Source organism: Enoplosus armatus, chromosome 14, assembly GCF_043641665.1.
Source record: "Enoplosus armatus isolate fEnoArm2 chromosome 14, fEnoArm2.hap1, whole genome shotgun sequence".
Lineage (NCBI taxonomy): Eukaryota > Metazoa > Chordata > Actinopteri > Centrarchiformes > Enoplosidae > Enoplosus > Enoplosus armatus.
Genome location: NC_092193.1, coordinates 4,790,423 through 4,810,109, shown reverse-complemented (window position 1 = coordinate 4,810,109; position 19,687 = coordinate 4,790,423). Strand labels below are relative to the sequence as shown.

At 42.0% G+C, this 19,687-nt stretch overlaps 1 protein-coding gene across 1 annotated transcript in view; it reads right to left on the bottom strand.

The window, feature by feature from the left end:
• Positions 1-4,218: 4,218 nt before the first annotated feature.
• Positions 4,219-19,687, bottom strand: part of lig1 (ligase I, DNA, ATP-dependent) — a 40,856-nt gene continuing 25,387 nt past the window's right edge. The window contains exons 21-27 of the mRNA XM_070918766.1: positions 18,190-18,334; positions 17,394-17,476; positions 16,652-16,804; positions 12,161-12,214; positions 8,492-8,635; positions 7,291-7,383; positions 4,219-4,411 (exon numbers count right to left, since the gene is read on the bottom strand). Of these exons, the coding sequence (XP_070774867.1) occupies positions 4,337-4,411; positions 7,291-7,383; positions 8,492-8,635; positions 12,161-12,214; positions 16,652-16,804; positions 17,394-17,476; positions 18,190-18,334 (747 nt within the window). The 3' untranslated portion in view covers positions 4,219-4,336. The remainder of the gene's footprint in view (positions 4,412-7,290; positions 7,384-8,491; positions 8,636-12,160; positions 12,215-16,651; positions 16,805-17,393; positions 17,477-18,189; positions 18,335-19,687) is intronic.

Genomic DNA, 19,687 nt, shown 5'->3' with positions numbered 1-19,687 from the left:
ACACTTGAGTAATTTGAAAAAATATGAATTACAATCTTAATTAAATATACTCTATCTTCATATTGAGTCAGCTGTAACACCTGAACATCACATGTTAAAACTAGCTACCAAGCGAGCAGAGACCTTGAAACGGTTATCTTAAAGTAATAAATCAATAGTTAAAATGGTTAGCTTAACATAATGGAGAAACAGTTGAAATAGCTGAAAGTAACGCATAAGCGATTGAAATAAATGCTGGTGTCAATGAATGGGGTACTTGAGTTCACCTGACAGGGCTGTGGGTGTTTGTCCCACAAAAAAAAAGGTTGGGAACCACTAATTTAGAGGACAGTCATCTACTAAAAGCTCACTGACGTTTAGTAGCTTGTTGCAGGAGACGTGGCTGTTTATGAGCATAGTAACATTCAACCTATGAGCTTTCATTTTGTTCCTCTCGCACAGTCGAGACCTCCTGCAACAAGCGACATGTTTGCGTTCAAGTGACAAAGACCTCTAGCAGCCGTAGGAATCGTGACTCTCGTCTGTCGGGAGCAAAGGAGGAAGTCTGGTGACGTTATAGAGCAACAGAGTCTGCAGAGGGAGGAGGGGTCAACAAAACGTTGGACTTTGACGAGCAAGACCAGTGTTCGCTTTCCACTTCCTTTCGACATTCGATACGGTGTTTTTTTAGCCATGGCTCTAGAGATGGCAATGCAGGTATGTTGGTCGGCCCATAACTTTGGTCCCGACTGAAATATCTCAACAACTGGGTAGATTGCCATGAAATTCTGTACAAACATTCACGGTCCCAAGAAGATGAACACCTTCTCTGGTGAACTCATGACTTTTCATCTGGCGCCACCAATGTTAGCATGCCAACGTTTGCATCTACCTCACAGCATCGCTGTACTGAAGTTCAGCCTCACAGAGCTGCTAGCATGGCTGCAGACTAACTCTTGTTTGTCCAGACCTAACTAATGCTTAACCGTAAAGTCACACAATAAAGCGGTTTCATTTTTTACGATGGCGAGTTGCAGCAGTTTCTTGAAGGCACTGATGAGCGATGTCCTCCCGATGTAGAAGGGCACACTGGAGGGCATTTACAAACGCTGCATTTTCTCATTTAACTTGGAGGACTTGTTGGCACAATCGCACACAACTTGTATTAGTTCAACTGAGCTGATGAAGTGCCCCGATGAGTCACACAGCGCCTACAATTCTGTACTGTCTCTTATGTGGAGGACCTAATACCCTGTTAGAGTGGAGACTGGAGGACGAGGGAAATCATATAAAGGGCCCTAAAAAGAGGGGGCCTGACATCATCAAATCCGAAAGGTTACTGGCCAACGCTCGGCGCTCCTGCTCAAGAAAAACACTATTGATATTCCGTGGGTTTGGCCGGGGACAATGGCAGGGCCTGTCGCCTCCCTCTCTCCCTCATAGCCTGGCATGGCAGAGATGTCACAGAGAGCACCAAACAAATGGATGGAGGGATAGAAAGGGATGGAGGGATGGGGAGGAGGAGGAGGTGGAGGAGAACAAACGCATTGTTCTCGGGGTGGAGAAAGGGGCATTGTGAACAAGACAGATAGCTTATGTGGGAGAGTGGGGTGGGGGAAGAGAGAGGGGCACAAAAGGACAGAGAAAGGTGAAACCTGGCATTTTTTATAGATGCCCCCCCCCCCTTTTTTTCTTTGCAGTTGGAGGTAATCCATAACCCTGCTTTAGGGGACACTTCCTAAAACTTTAAAGAGCAACACAGCAGGGACAGTTTCAGCACAGAAGAGCCATCTTCAGCTTGCCTTTCATCTGTCACAACACCAGAGATCACTTCTGGGGCTTTTTTTTTTTTCTCCAAATCATGCTCCACACCCCAAAGCCCCCAGCCGCTTCTTAACATGTAGCAAAGCCCAGTTCAACAGAGGCGGTGAGCAGGTAGGTTTGCAACTGTAACTTCCCCTGCTGGACCCGTTCTGAACGGGTGACTTGATGTGAACTAACAGCACAGCTGTTTGAACATGGGCTAGGACCTCGGTGGAGATGGAGGCCGCTGTGCTGCAATGCTCCGCAGGCGTGTGATGTGCGCCAGCTGCCCCCCTCGGTAAACACACACAAACACGGGCAGTTAACCAGCCACACACATTTTCACAAAGAGATGATTAAAAACAAGCCCATTCAGACAAAAGAGGACACAAATACAGAAACGTCTCAGCGTGCAGACACTTACGCGCAACACAAAGATTCAGAGACTTTCATGCTTCCTCTCCACTTACACAATCACACGTACAGTATATAAATTAGGCAGAGACAACGCTTGCCGCAGTCAAACTTCAGAGTAATTCACAACAAAAGCCAGGATCATACAGCACACACAATATGGAATTGAATTCATTACATATTTGCATTTTCAATATTTCATGCTCTGTTGCCTGTTTGATTTCCATTAGGGCCTTTTCCATCTCTCACACTTGCTGTTTCAAGCCGACTTCTAAAGCAACAGTACAGCTGACAACTGCTATTTGAAATTCAGATTTTAGTAACACCAGCAAGTCCCCTGTTTCTATTCAAAAAAAAAATAGATGAGATGTGATGATGATATCCAAGAGGAGTGTCAGATGTACCCAAAGTAGTGTGCAGGAAGAGAGATTAAAGAGCAAATGGGAGAAATAAAACACCTTTAAATCTTCACGAGGAGAAGGAAGTGAATGAAAGCTAAGCAAAAATAAGCGTATGGTACAGATAAACAGTGACAGACGAAAAGGGCAGGCAAATCTGAATTTGGAATTCCCATCCTACCACAATGGTGTCCTTCTCAAACTCCCCTTCAACAGACACAGGACACAGCCCACACACACAAATCCAGTCAAACCACAAAGCAAACCACCAGTCGTGCAGTATGCATACTTGCATACCGAGATAGCATAACAAACAGTGATCTCAAAAGCTCTCCAGTATACGAAACACAAACCACTATGCAAGTCAAAACAGTGACAATAGTATGCCACACGCAGTGAGTCAGAACACAGAGCTGGAAAAAAAGAATCGCAGACTTGATGCTTGTCATTTATTTCATGTATCTCATCTCACTTCCTGCTGCTGCACTGGAGAACTGTATTACTGATCAGCTAGTACACCCCCCTATAGATTAAAACAATGATATCATGCTGATGTTTAACAGGTATAATCTTTATCATGTTCACCACTTTGTTAAACGTGTTAGCAGGTACAGCTGAGGCTGATGGGATTGTCATTAGCTTTGCAGGTATTGAACAAGTTTAAGTTTTGACATGTTGACAAAACCTGATGAACAGCAGGAAATCAGCAAAGTTGGTGGACGGACCAACATTACCATCCCTAGAGCCGATAGTGTGGCTTCAAATCAGTAAGGACCACCGCTAAGATGCTCCAAGTTACAGGAGTTTATTTGCAGCCAGTTTGCCGTCCAACAGCTCTTTGTGTTTGTAATGCAGCTCTGTTGCCCTTGTATGATGCGTACCTATATGCAAAGCCAAATTCTCAAGCAGTTGGCGCCCGTGTCGGTGTCAACGAAACATTTCCTGCACAGTCACTCTACATTTAATGCGATTCTGAGTTGCTTGCCGCTCACACAAACATCGCAAACACTAAGTGCTTCAATCTCCATCGCAACCACACTCATCCTCTCACATGGCATCACTGTGCAGGAAACTCTCAAAATCCTCTTTGCCTCTCTATGTAATAACTGCTCGTCCTTGCCTCTCAAACTGACCCCCCCCCTCCACACATCTCCAACAGCCTCTGATTGATTCAGGCTGGACAGTTAGTGGATTTCCATCATCTTTGCAAGCTGCGAGTGCTTCTCTTTTGTCCTGCTGTTTGAGCAACTGTCAGCTCCCGCGTCTTTTTCTACTTCTAATAACGTTTCAGGCAGCCGGCAATCTCCTTGGCTTGTCCTCTTATTACCGCACACGCTGAATGCACTTTGCTGCCGCCTTTTGAGCACTCAAGCAGAAATCAGGCCAACTGAAAGTATTGGTATGCCGCCCATACATTTAATGTTTTGCTGCTGGGCGGTTTTGCACAGTGAATTTTTTGATAGGGATCTATTACCAGCAGGTATGCTGTAACTACTGAGTCGATTTGGGGTTTTTGGAATTTATGTGCGCCTTATGCGGCAAGATATTTATGCAATTTTGGCTCTGAAAGGGAAATCGGAGTCGGGAAGGGAGCAGCTTCAATAAAATCAATAACACAAATAACTGGATGCTTAAAACTGGCATGTGCCTTTATTTTCATTCAACATTACAAAAAGAAAGAAGCTATTTACAATTATTTTGAAATTGCCATTATTTATTATTCTCTGCTGATGACCAGACGATCAGTAGTAGTCCTCCAGGTCAGCTTTCTCCCCCTGATTCTGAATCTGCTGCTGCTTCTTGTACAAATCAGCGATCTGCAGGGAGCCGAAGAGATGGACAGAGATGGAGAGGAAGTGAGATATTGAGAGAGAAAGAGGGAGGGGAGAGGGTTCGCATGAGATAGCATGCATGAAAGAGAGAAGGCAGGAGGGGAAGGAGGGGGGGGATGAAGATCATGAAGTCAGGTCAATAACATGAAGAGGAAAAGCTAAAAATAACAGTTTGATTATTCATATCCTGGGCTTTGAAGTCGGTGACTCCCAGCTGCTGACTGGGAGACAGAGGTTGTGTTCACTTGAGCTCATCAGGGTTTGGGGGGAGAGGGGGTGGAAGGCGGGACAATGAATAATGTGTGAACAGCAGTATGGCGTTTAATTAGTCTCAAAACCCACGCACATAAAAAAACAGGCGCATGCACATAATACGAGCACACAGAGCAGCATCCGCGAGCGGGAAAGGATCCATTTCTGCTCCACGCGCAGAATAATGTGGTCTCGCTAACATGAGGCCGTGACAAGGGTGAGCTCGACCATCCCTACCCGCTCAAAACGTTTGAGACTTCGGAGGTGGGGATGGAATAGACAGCGGCGGATGTCTCCGTTCCTTTGATTGGTCACTTCCAACACCCCAGTAACATAAATCTGTTCAAAGTGTGCAGGTCTTCAAAGTGATCCTGGTCAGTATTTAAAGTGACCAATCAAAGGAGGGGAGACATCAGCCACCGTCTATTCCATCCCTGTCTTCAAAGTTTCAAAAGTCAACTTGACGAGCAAACAAGCGTTGAGCAGTTGCAAGCATCACGTGCACGTGCCTGGCTTTTATGTTGGCAGGTTTTAAGACTAATTAAACTGCATTCAGCAGGCTCACCCAGAACCAGCAGTACCACGACAGCAGGGTGGCACAGTGTGGTGAAAACAACGAAACATCACATTATTTCTCCTACACGGGATCAAAATAAAGCTTTGATTCTCAGTCTGACACCGACTGGGTCAAAGCCGTTCAGCCTCCACGTTTTCTTAACTCCTTCGGACTTGAATGAGGTCTGGTTTCATTTGAATCGTCTGCTAAATCACAGAATGTGAAACTATGCTTTAAGATAACGAACGTGTGTGCATCCTAAACTAACTAACAGAGGAGTCATTTAAATGCAGCTGATGTTCACACCTGACTCCTGCACAAATCTACTCGACTCCACAGTTGACTGGCTGTTAAATTCAAGTCAGTGAAAATTCACACTATAATAATAGGATTCAGACCTTATAAAAAAAAAGTTAAGCTGGTTTAGAATTCAGGTTAAGAGAAAATCCAGTCTTTAGCTTGATATTTTGGGCCTCATCAAAACTCAAAATGTATGAAAATGTCATGTATGCAGTTACACAACAATGAGCAACGCTTGCGTGCCACCTGGTTTGGATTTGGTTGTCAGTCAGAGTTTGTATATCCAGGGCAACTCTTGATGTCACCTTGGACTTAAGGACACTGATTTTTTTTTATAATTTTGACAGACATGTTAAAGACTAAGCGATAAATTAATTAGTCAAGAACATGACAGGCAGATGAAATGACTAAGAAAATAATTAGTCACGGCCCTACATCAGATTAAGGGACGGCAAATATTTCGATCTCAGATTATCACAAGGGTTGGCTGACGGTAAATTCAGCAAAAATCAAATGTGCCACCCTGCTGAAGTGAACTTGAGTGTTGAACAAGAACACATTTGAGTTTTGACAGTATTCAACTCTTCCTTACCTTGCTGTAAAAACTAAAGTTTCTAGTTTATATGAATTGGGAACCGAAATATCAAAACAAATTCAAGGTGATGTCAGCTATATCTAGCAATTTTGATAATCTTTTAAGCAATTTCTTAAGCTAAAAGGCCAAACATATGCTGGTTTTAGTTTCTCCAATGTGAGATTTTATTGCTTTTTCTTCTCTTAAATGATAGAAAATTACACATCTTTGGCTTTTGGACTGTTGGTTGGAGAAAACAAGCATTTTGAAGAGGCCACATTGGGCTTTAGAAAAATGTGATAAACAATTGGACTGGAATAGTTTTGGTCTTTATGTTTCAAGAGAACTTGAAGAGGTGAATCTCAACAGCCTCTCCAGAAACAGTTAAACAGATCGTTTGTATAAGGTATTCCATATCATATACAATAACACAGTGATGTGTGCATTGACTAGTAATTCAGGTTGGTTGAATCATAAATAAATGATGTGCTGGTGGGTCAGCAGGCAGGTCAGAGAGAAGCAAGTAAACATCATTTTAGAATAAATAAAAACATCCTAAATCATTTAAATGTATGTCTTTGGCAAAACGTATTGTCACTGTTCAAAGTGTGGTGTCCATTCATATACAGAGCGACAATAAGAGAAGCCCATTGAAGAGATAAAGGTTACATGTTGGTGTCTTTGGTGTTGGATAGTTGGGTATGTGTGCGTCTTCAGGTGTAGGTGCAGCTGACCTGCATATGTCTACTGTACAATATAATTCACTGTTTGCTGCCTCACAGTATATTACCCAGACTCCACCACTGAACTGCTTTACCTGACTGTTATACAGCTTTGTTCATGCTGCAGTGGGAGGCCACTACATAAACCCATGCCAGTATAAAAGAAGATTGTCCTTGCAGTGCTTTTCACCCTTGAAGTTTTACAGGACAGCTCTTGTGAGGTGACCGTGATGATGATGCATCATCTCTATAGAGCTCTTCAAGTAACGTGACCAAACAAACATATGATTGAATTTTTACCGGTTCACAGAAGTTATTATATTGCACAAGGCCGACCTACTCGACCTCCTGGGCCTTCACACACCTTCTACAGACAGTATTTGATGTTTAAAGTGTGTATCTGTACATCACTGCACTGCTGATTTCACACCCCTCACATAGTCCAGGTAATCTGATGTACCTGAGCTCCTGTCGTGGCGTCCTCAGGCTTCTTGTCGTCTCTGATCCGAAGGAAGCGGGGGAACCTCAGAGAGATGCCCTTTTCTGGATCCACCTGAGGGCAGACGGGTCGACAGAATCACAATTAGTATACAATGTACAGCCAATTGATGCATGTGAGCATTTGTCCTGTGTTACTTGTTCTGTAGTGAAAATGGAGACTCATGACTGTCAGCCTTTGACAGCTATTAAAACTCCATTAGTTCAAGGTTTCAAAACATCAAAAGTTAAAAGATTAAAAAAATAATAATATTGTTTTTACACCCTTTCAGTTCATCGACAAAAACTCCTCTAAAATACTCTTATTACATTACTCGCTACAGAACAGTAATCAAATGAATCAAAGAAAGTTAAGAGGTTTCCAGTGACATTGGCAGCAGCAGTCATTTATTTTCTGGCCTTACACCATTGTTTCCACCAACTATTTACAGGGTTTGTGCAGCTTTTTAAGAGTAAAAGCACTTTCAAGGTACCTAAACCAAAGACTTCCAGATTTTCGAAGCCTTCATCATCACATCTAAATTGTTACTATAAATCCAATTGCGAACAACATCCCCATTCCTAACCTTCAAAACATAACGGTTGAAATTAAGCATTTTCCAAACTTTCAAGACTTGTATTGAAGGAAGAAGCCGCAGCTGTTGTTTAAAGCCATAAAGTCATTTGATAAATTGTCTTGTTAAACTAAGGTGGTTGATGATATGTAGACACTACTAATCCTCTTAGCAAAGGTCTCATTTGTTTCTCTCATCCAGCCATCTCAAATTCAAGGGTTTAAAAATAAAATTTAAGGTTTATTGACAATGAAAAGCAACACCTTTTGTGTTACAACTAAAGAGGGTAAAAACTTTTCCTTTAAATGTTTCCAGATAGAGAGAATTTGTTCATCTTCGTGCCATTTTACTTCAACTTTGGTTAAAATGAGAGTTGTATAATGTTACGGCAAACCCTTTATGTGCACTGTGGGACCGAGTCCAACAGCTAATGGAAGTATCTGTTCCATTAAATCCAGCATCTTTTACAACATTTTTAATAACTCAATTAAGAGGCTAATTGTGACTTTTCATTGTAGGCAACAGACCATAACAGGCAGAATTTATCAGTGGGAACACATGATGGGAGAGTTGGGGGGGAGCAGGGGGAGGTTAACATGCTGAACTGACCATTCCCATGGCAGCCTTGTAGACAGGCGACAGCGACAGGTCGGCGCACTTCACCTCCCAAACCTGCACGGCGTCCAGCCACACGTCGGGCTCTGCCGATTGGTCGACACGGTAGTAGGCACGGGGCTTGGGCAGGATGTGCTCCTGGAGAACACAGATTACATAATGACCATTTTCATCACAAATTATATTAAATATTAAACAAGTCAAACAAAGTCACAAGTTCCCAGAGCCTAAAGTGATGTCACAAAACCCCAAAATATTCAATTTATGACGATGTAAAAACAGAAAAAAGCAGTAAATCCTCACATTTTGAAATATGAACACGTTTACTGTAGATACATACAGCCGTGAACAATGTGAAAAATAGGTCACCGCATTCACCTGATAGAGAGACAGTGACAGAGGGGCTTTGGTTGCCCTGCTGAATCCTGCCGCTGCCTCACAATCACTTCCCAAGAGACAGCGCAGAGTTTGAACACACTCATATTCAAATGATACCTACTTGCCTGAGGGGCAACATGAGAGGGTGATTTCCAAACCACATTATCATACACCTACATGAAAGGTTTCACTCAAACACCTTGATATGCACGTTTTTGTTACCTGATATTCACCTCTTAAGAATTTTTTTTTCTTTAAAAAAGAATCATAAAACCTTGCAGCTGAGCTCAGGCCTCCGCCCAACTGCTCCTGTTCTGCAAGCAGACTGAGAAAACCGTCAACTTCTAAAATATTTAATGGTGTCTTTTTAACTTTGACACAAGCAATCACTCTGTCAGCGTAGGTGTCACACTTTTACAAAATGACACCCATCTTGTTTAGGCGTAAAACAGCCCTTTCGGCGACTGTGAGTCTGTAACAGTGAAATGTTAACTAGACTGCTGCAGTGTCCACAGAACTGGGTCATAGTTAAATAATGCTGGGAAAATAAGGCTCCAGCAGTAGTGGTGCTGGTTTTCTCGCACACATTATTTATACTGTAGGCATTCAAGTGACACTCTTATACAGAATGAATTACAATGAGTGAGCTGGTAGGCGTGCAGACTCTTATAAAACATTGCTGCTGATAGACACGAGCTAACGATGCACCTATATATTTACAGGTCGGGCATCAGCGAGACGAGGATGATCCACATTAAAGTTAGACTCTTAGTCTTTACTGTCATAAAATACACCAATTTACGAGCCTTCTTGAACATTATAATGTGTTTGAGTCATTTACACCTCGGAGCACTGGGTGAAGCATCCATCTTGAGGGCATATGTAAAGAGACTTATTTTAGGAGAGTAATTATAATCAAGTGCAGGTGTTGCTGCTGGGGGAAGCACACCGCTTTTGCAGACTATGCAGCATTAATGGTAAGCTAAAAAAGCTTGACTTATAGCTATATCAAAAACAAATCCCTCAGTGGCAGCTTAAGTAAAGCAAATGGTCACTACAGAATGTCACCCGATTGTTAAAAGGTACATTTTAGCTAAATACAACTTGGGTCCATATGGCCTCCTATAAAAGCATTCTGCCAACAGCTCAACAGGGTATAATTTCTCCTCTTCCTGGTAAAAGTTTAAATGTGAAACATCTGTGCAGGAAGTGCTGTTTTTCTTAACAGCACTCAAAAAAAACCCGAAACTGTATTTCTGTTAGAAGAGTGGTGAGTATGACATGATGTGTTACCACACTGATGGAAATGGTGCTGTGGGTTGTACATACTACTGAATATGAATCATAGTGTTCATCATTTCTAATCAGTAATAATAACACTGTACTCACCAAGTAAATATCTGAGGTCTAAAAAAACCCTGGTGATATTGCTGTAAAGACTTCCTGGTTTAACTTTGATCTACTGTACTTGCTTTAGTTGTGTATTGTCGATATCTTGAGCACTCTCTCTTTCGGTTTTTACCTCCAAATAAAGTGATTTTTGCTTCCATAGCAATGCTGCCACATTCCCAGATCTCAGATATTTACTTGGTGAGTACAATGTTAACATATCCAATAGAAATGGGAGGACAAAAATGCAAAAATTAGACCAACGTTCTAATAAACGGAAACCGTTTAAAATAAAAATGTCAGAAAATAGAGAAAAATGTCACGCAATTTCCCCGAGCCCAAGCTGATGTCTTTATGTTGCTTGTTTTGTCCGATCAACACAAAAAAGATATTCAGATTACCATCATAGAAGACTAAAAAAAACTAGCAAATATTCACGATTTAACGATTAATCTAGTATCAAAATAGTTGCAGATTAATTTCCTGTTTATCAAGTAATCGATTGAAACTGTTGGCTGCAGCCTCATGTTATCTCACACACTGAAGAAGAACCCCAGTTCCACACAGTGAGCTATGTAGACTGTGAATTGAAAAGAAAAAAGGAGCACTGGTTCAAGATCCAAATCCTGAGTTCAAGTAACAGAATAAATAAAAAGGGGATCGGTGCGTCCCTTGTTACAGCACAGCCCCTCGCCACCCAGAGGAGTGTGAACTGAGCCAATCAGCTCCCTGTCTGGAGTCCCATTGGCCTGCAGCACTGCAACTAAAGCAACACGGCCACCAGCGGCTCGCCTTAATTCACCATCCATCACTTTCAGATGGAGGGCTTCATTACAAAGCACTACAGTACAGGCTGTATTGGTCTGGGGGAAAAAAAAAAGGTTACACCACCTTCTCAATCACTGTTTCACTGTGATTCTGCACTGTACAGCAGTTTGTACCACTGAGTCTACACCCTTAACCTTTACAATATTACTTTAAGGTTATTTTATTCCAAAGCACCACATTGTGTACCAGGTTTGTACAGTGAATATAATCTCATAATTAGTCACTTTCATAAAGAGGCGACTGCATTTTAAAAAGCCTCTCTGCTCTTATTTCTGTAAAAGCAGATCTAAATTTAGCTGATAAAGTCAACAGAGTACTCAAATGAATTGTGACTCTCACAACAGTTATCATTTTCAGAGGGCAGTTGTCAATTTCTTCAAATGCTGCTGCTCTGCTGCTCTGGAACAAACCTCTTCAAATGTAAATTGAAAAAGCAATTCATTACCCAACGTCAGAGCACGCCTGCACAGTTACTCCAAATGTAGATTTTTATTAGTGGAACAGACGTAGTTTATGATCTCTGCCCAATATGCTCCAAGAATGGACTAAATTCACACATTTGCAAGCAAATACATGTGTTTTAAAGCCAAATTATTGATATTTCTGTAATTTATTTTAGGTGATGTATGGCACGTTCAGAATAGTAGACAAGCCTGGGGAAAGAAAACAAAAAAAAGATTTCCTGTAATAGCTGAGCTTATTTTCTGACTTCTCTCTCTCTGCACCTTAAAAGCAGCGTCGCTTACAAAATGATTGCAGTATTTGAGTGTATTTGCACACTCGTCATCTCACTTTGGCAAGGATATCTCCATTTATATCAGAAAAGATAGAATGAATGACGAATTAAACGAAGGAATGGCTATTTGTAGAATGAAAGCGTCCCAGTGACCTCAGCCACATTCATTCTGGCTCTTATAACCTCAAAAATGACTGATTCTGTTTTAAAAGATGAAGCTGGGGAATGTTAAAAGCCCCGGTTATGACTTGAAAAAATGAATCAATGTGCGAGTGTTGAGTTGGGATTTTTACCGGGCTGGTAAGTGCGACAATCACGCCGTGCCACTTTACCTTTAAGAACTTGTAATGCTGCTCCAGATCTTCATCCTTGAAGCCTGTCCCGATCTGGAAGAGACGAAAGGAGATAAGACAGACACACACACTCAGATATACACACACACACACGTATTCCCTCATGGTGAGACAGCAGACATTTGGCAGCAAGCGGCAGAACACAGAACAGCAAGCAAATCCCCCCTACACCACGAGCGCCTTGTCTGCCTGCTTTGCCTGAAGCGTCATGTCACCTCTCAAAAGACTTGAACCTGCTGAGACACGAGAATCACCTAGCGGGCTGACATGCACAGAAAGGGAAAGAAAAAAGGCCGGTATATCATGCAAATATAGCATTTTCCAGCTCACAGATGTATTATAAAAAGGTGAATTCAGCAGATGTCCACCAGAAGCTTTATGTTTCTAAGGCTGCAGTCACCAAAAGAGGGTTTAAGGGGTGTTTCGTTCAACTGTGGCACCTCTATGCATTCACTTTTATCTGTCTGGCTAGGCCAAGTCCTCTTCCAGACAGACTGTGGAGCACCTGTAGGTGTTTTTCTTTGTGTAGAGAAATACAAAGAAGTGTTTGCTTTGCTGAATGAGATCAGACCCTCCACAGCAGCTTAATTTGATCAATACAGGTGTGTATATGTGAGAGCTAACATGACTAAGAGGTAGACTGGGTAACATTTAAATGTTTTTAGATACCAGTATGGTACCAATTAAGGTATTGAAAATAGCAGTTCTTCTCCGACTCACATCTCGCTCAAGGGCATTTCAGCCGGACGTAGAGTTGAGATTACATTTGGGAAATGGAAATGTGGGTTAAATTCTGCTTTCAGCTACGGACGAGCCTCTCAAACTGAGGGTTCCTGAAGTTTCCCAAGTCAAGGACAACAAGATGATCTTTTTATGGATTTATGCCTTTGTTTTATGGCTGACATTGAAGAGTGAAAAAGAAAAAGAAAGGATGAAAAGCAGCACAGAGGAACTGTTAGCGCTGCAGTCGCATGATACACACCCTAAACCACAAGACTACAGAGATGTGAAAGACTCATTTTATACCATTTATACTGACGTGGAAAGATTGAGACAGGGATTTCACAATTATTCAAATCAGCAGTTTGCTAATATTTTCATGTAGTGGACACAGACCCTCCTGGCTCTGTCAAGTACCTTTAACTATTGCGACAGTGTCAGAAAAACTCACTCATATTGTCACAGTGTCAGCCAGGGTGGAAGTATTGAGATTTTTTAAGTAAAAGTCCCACTATAAAATAATACTCCATTAAAAGTACAGGTCCAGCAATCACAACAAAATCATTAGCAGCAAAACACTTTGGCTCAGGGCTCATCTCTAGAAGTATCACAAGGAAAAGTACTAGTCACTATAACTATCAGATAAGGTAGTGGAGTTAAAAGAACAATATTTCTCTCTGAAATAGAAGTTTTAAGTATTATAAAATGGAAATATTAGTAACATTTTTGAAGTGCTTTGCATAAGCACAATACTTGAGTAATGTACGCATTCCACCACTGTTGTCAAGTTTTTTTGCCATGTATTTGTGAAAGGGCAAAGACGCATGACGTTGCCTGCACTATCTACATTGTGGCAGGTTACACGGAGGCCCACCAACACACGTCAGTCCGCCACTTCATTATGAAACAAACTCCTTTTGGCTCTTTAAAAGACTGCAGGCCTCTGTGTACTTTTAAATATTACAAAAGTTACTGTGCACGGGGGAGGTGGTGCACCAACACAACTTTAAGAACAAGGTGTAACTGCCAAGTTATCCACACATAACTGAGATCAGATAGGAATGCCAGCCAGGACACCTCAGAATGGTCACTGAGACTCCATCTTAATGTGGCCGAGCTCTGAGCTGAAAGTGTGAATAACAGAGTTAGCTAGAATCATCGGCCCGCAGTTGTATGAGTTTACATCGATGTCTGTCCAGACTCGTAATATATGTAGTGATCACTTGGAATTGAATAAAAAAAAAAGATATAAAGTGTATTTTTTGGCTGAATGGAGGTTATCACCATATTGATGATACATATGTTTGATTCCAGCGAATATACATTGTTGAACTGATTACTGAAGGATTTCCATAGATGAATTGGCTAAACAGGTACACGTGTAGTTGAGTACTATGTAAAGATGTATTCTTCTAGAGTACAGCGGCACAAAATGTTTTGAATTATTTTCTCTTACGTGCAAAGCCTCTCTATGACCTGCGGTGAAACTCACCCACAGGATCACGATCAGCGGCGCACTGCAATAGGTCGTTTGCAGTCACGTGATTCCAATGACGCTCGAAATTCAGAATGAGGCAGGAAGTGAAAGGCAGAATGGATGAGATGGAGGAAAGCCCGTACGTTATTGTTTACTCAAAAGTGTCACCAATTAATTGTCCGACCAATTGTAAAATATGGTCATCAATTCTTGAGTTATGACCAAAATCATGTATTGTGACATCACAGTGACCTTTGACCACTAAATTGTAATCAGTTCATCCTGTCCAAGGCGTCGCGTTCACGAGAGTGGGACGGACGGACGACCTGAAAACATAATGCCTCCGGCCACGGCTATCGCCCACATAATAAATCTATGATACGATATGATTGGATGCACCAGGTCACTCTGACTCAGTCAGCATTTGGTTAGAGCTAAAAGTTAAAAAAAAATGATGACAATTGCCAAAAACACCCTCTAAATTATATATCTGAAAATTGAAGGGCTCTAAACACTGCAGAGCTATCAAAGCGAAGAGAGGTTAATATGAAAATCAATAACAGACAAAAGGCAGGAACTCTGACATTTTTCACATTTTACACAGCAAGTCGTGTCTTCTGTTGCGTAATTTAAACGCAACATCCATCCTCGCCTCACCTTATCCAGGATAGTCATCTCAAGTGTGAAAACATTCTCCAATGAGATTTTATTTATAGGAGAAACAGTGAAAACGGGGGGGGGGGGGGGGGGGGGGGGGCACTGGCTGAAAAAGTTAACACGGTAATCTAATGGGCGCTTTAAGCTCCATCTGCTCCAGTGGAGCTGCTCAGTGGCCAACAGCAGAACGCTGTGGTTGTACCAGCGAGCTCCCAGGTGTGAATGTGTGTAAGTACGTGAAAGTGAAGCGGGCGGTGCTGGAGAAAGTGTGCGTGTGTGCTTGCTGCTCTGTAAATCCCTTTTCCATGGATAAAGACATAAAAGTAACAGAAGGAAAAAAAATGGAGATGGAAGGTTTTCGCAGGACAGAAGAGACAAAATTTATGCTCTGTGGTGAAGTCGTACTCGAGCTTGTTCACGCTCTCATTATCTCAAACACACACACATAAATACACACAAGCGGTCACGCATGCACCAATACATGCTTACCACTTATCCTAAGATACACACACACACACACACACACACACACACACACACACACACACACACACACACACACACACACACACACACACACACACACACACACACACACACACACACACACACACACACACACACACACAAAGATTTTCCTCCAACTCAGATTTGAGAGGAGAAGTGACAGCTCAAAAACACACACACACACTTAATACAACAAACAACAAACACATAAAAACACCCTGCAGCACACACACACTCTAAACAGATGTGAACACTCAACTCTACAGAGCTCCTTATTTTAAGAGATCTGAATTTTTATCAGTCTCGCCTCCCAAAGGTTACATGTTTACATACATAAACTGCCAGAGGGCAAAATTAAATTACATATATTATATTTATGAACTTGAGGATTCAACTGCTGCCTGAACATGTTGACATACATGTCCAGGCCAGAAGTATAAAATCACTTTAATTTGGTTCCTTTGGCCAGGCCAAATACAGAAATGCACTGACATTTAAAACATTTCCTTGTGCACTATTCCCCTGATGTTAATAAGATGGGAAGAAAAAGAGAAGAGCAGCATGCTGTTGAGTGTGAACCTTTATAACCGATAACAATCACGCAGCCCCAATCGAAGGACACCTTCGTTCAAAAGCTCCTTCCACTGAAATATACTGACTGAACGGTTCTGTGGTTTTCATAGAATGAAAGTAGGTGAAGTTGTGTCAGAAACAGCTACTTTCAAAGTGCAAAGAAAATGGGAAAAAGTCTGAAGACATTAAAACTCCAGCAACACTTGTGGTATAAATAATAACTCTACCCTTATGAAGGTCATAAGCTGAATCGTGTTGGTCAAACACATGTGTTATTTATACCACAAACGTTGCTGGAGTTCTAACTTTTTCAGAGAATGAAGAAATGAAGGACATCTAGCCATTTGTTATTCTTAAATAGGGGTTTGGTAAGTATGGATCTGCTCGTAAAACATTTCAGAGACTGTGTTATGCAGATTGTGAAAAATGATAAGTTAAACTACTCTAAAAACAACATTAAACTTGAAAAACTTGTACCTTTGAAGCTTCATTTATGCTTTGTATCGTTGTAAAACATGCACTGTACAGACACACACCTTGCAGACGGACTGGAACTCCTCGTTCTCGTCGTCGTAGCAGGCCAGCAGGAAGCCCCCATAGGTGCCCGTCCTCTTGCCTTTTCCCAGGTAGGCGCCAATCACACACAGGTCCATTGTGTCGCCCACCCCCTCCAGGTAGTCCTTCTTCAGCTGAGGGGAGGACAACACCATGAGAGGGATATCATCGTATATTTCATGATTAAGGATGCAACAATATGTCATGGCACAATATAGCACAAATGCTATGCAATGCATTACTGGAGCTCAAAAATGCATCTCAATATTAACAAAATGGGATCAGTTATGACTCTAAAAATAAAAAGGTATTAATCTTATTTGCATAAATTAAATGCCAGAGGACACAATTAAGTGTCATTTATCAACAATGGGAGCTGTCAGAGGTCTAAACTGCTGCCTGAATGTTGACAAGCTAATAGTCTTTAAATCGTTCCTATCCTCCAGAAATCTAATATCAATGTGTGTAAAAGTGTTAAGATGTTTGGAAAATGTTTGAATACATTTGCCTTCACCTTATCCTCGCCCCAAACTAATTGGACTCAGCCAATATACCAATCGGCCTACCCTAACAGTCAGTGCTGCTTCAATGTGTGCTCACTTCTATGTGTTTGTGTCACAAGAGAACAAAGGTTGGTGTCATACACAAGTGTTTGGGTCGATGCGTGCCCACATTTACCGACAGCGTAATGTCTAAAGTGAGTTACTTCGGTGTCACACACACCTTGAGCCAGTTATGAGAGCGCTTGGCGATTTCATAGGTGGCATCCTTCTCCAGAGTCTTCACCATTAGGCCCTCGCAGGAGTCTACACACACACACACACTCAAATTGATACACCAAAACACGATTCTAGTTGGGCAGAAAGGAAATTAACAGATTATCTTTCAGATACATGGAAGGTCTTTGTCTCCTTCTGAAACACACACACAAAAACACACACACGCACAAAAGGTCAGAAAGACAGTAGACAAGGACACTGGAATATAACTCACATACACACATAGTACACACAGGGAAACATGTTTCTATTTCATATACAGAGTCAGACACAGACACAGACACACACACACACACACACACACACACACACACACACACACACACACACACACACACACACACACACACACACACACACACACACACACACACACACACACACACACACACACACACACACACACCACAAGAGGAAACTCAATCACACAACTCACACATACTCAGGAAAAAAACACAATAAAACAACCAACATACAGGCAAAATAAAGACAGTAGGCAGGGAAAGAAGTACACAACTACTACACACACCCCTCACAATTTACACATAAAGGCAGCAGGCAAGAGCACAAATGAAATGAAACTCGCACGCAACACACCCACACACAAAAAAGGTTCAAGATGCATGGGAACAGCAGGCGAGGACAGAAGTACACAGCGAGCACACACACAAAAACTTCAAGACAAAGCTAGTAAGAAGTCTCCGTCTCACACACACACACACACACACACACACACACACCTCGGACAGACTGCTCCAGGAACTCGGCGATGGTGTCGGTGTTGTCGGAGTCGATGGATCGGGCAAACACAAACTCTCCCTCCACCTCTGAGAAGCTTTCTTTCAGGAGAGCCCGACGCCGACACAACGGCTGTCGCACCAGGGACTACACACACACACACACACACACACACACATCATTACAAATGGCAAAACTGTGTATCATTACAACCATTTCCCCTTCATAGCTTGGAGCCTTGCAATGACAAGGATGAAATGCCATCTCAACAAGCTACCCACACACACACAAACACAGTCTCAGAGTATACTCACAGATACACAGTCACGACAGCTTTGGACACACATACAAACGCCCACACAAACACACACATATACAGTCTCACACGGTCTTGGTTGCACACAATCACTATGAGCAGGCTTCCAACCACCTACTGTAGTTTTCGGGGCATGAATGAATTGGCCACAAAATCCCCTAAATATCGCAAAACACATCTAATACTTTGCCGAAATGGAAAACACCTCGATATTCATAAAAGGAGAAACACTAAATGTTGACAGATATGCAGGTTTTTCCAAATAATGATTATGTTGCAGGGCCTGTTTCCTCTTATTCTTCGTCTTTCTTAATTTGCAGAAATACAGATGCAGCATCAGCGCATTGCTGTCAACCAACGCACGACAAAAAGACCCATAATCGCACACTGATGCGTGATATAGACAGAAGAAGTAGCCAAAATACAGCAGCCTGGATGTGCTAATCCAGGAAGCGAATGCGATACAATTGCTGCTTTTCTGGAGAACTGAAAAGCGTCAACGCTGGGTAAAAAGACAGTGGTTTCTCCACGCACATCAAGACGCTGCCAATATGTCACATAAATGGAGAACAAAGGGTGTGTATTTCTTGATGGGTTATACACCGCTGGTGTGTGTTGCCTTTAATGGTCAAACTATTTCGTCCCCCCCCCCCCACACTGCCACAAAATCCCATTTATTTTAGTTGTATTTATTTTTTTCCTAAAAACTGTTAACTTTTAACATACTTAGTCTGAAAAATATAGCCTTAAAAAACCCCAACATGCGTAAAATGTGTTTAATTGTAGCATGTTAACTCCTCCTCTGGTCTTTAAACCTGCCGAATTCCCCAAAATAGAGAGAGAACAATGAGAGAGAGACATGGCATCAAGGACATGACCTTGGTTTCCCTCTCTCCTCTCAGTGGTAGCTATAGTCCTGCTAGCAGCCCCTAATGGTTGGCTGGGTGTTGGCACAGAGGGTTCTGCGGGGGGGGGGGGGGGGGGGGGGGGGCATGAGGAGCCCTTCCCAACAACAGAGTTAGCACTGACAAGGACTGCAGAGCACAGGGAACTGGACAGTCACAATGTGTAGAAGAGAGAAATAATCAATTAAAATAAATCATTAATTAATTAATTAATTAATTTAAAAAAGGGCAACAGCCTAAAAAATGTCACAAAGTATGTACGTACAGAGACAAATTAAT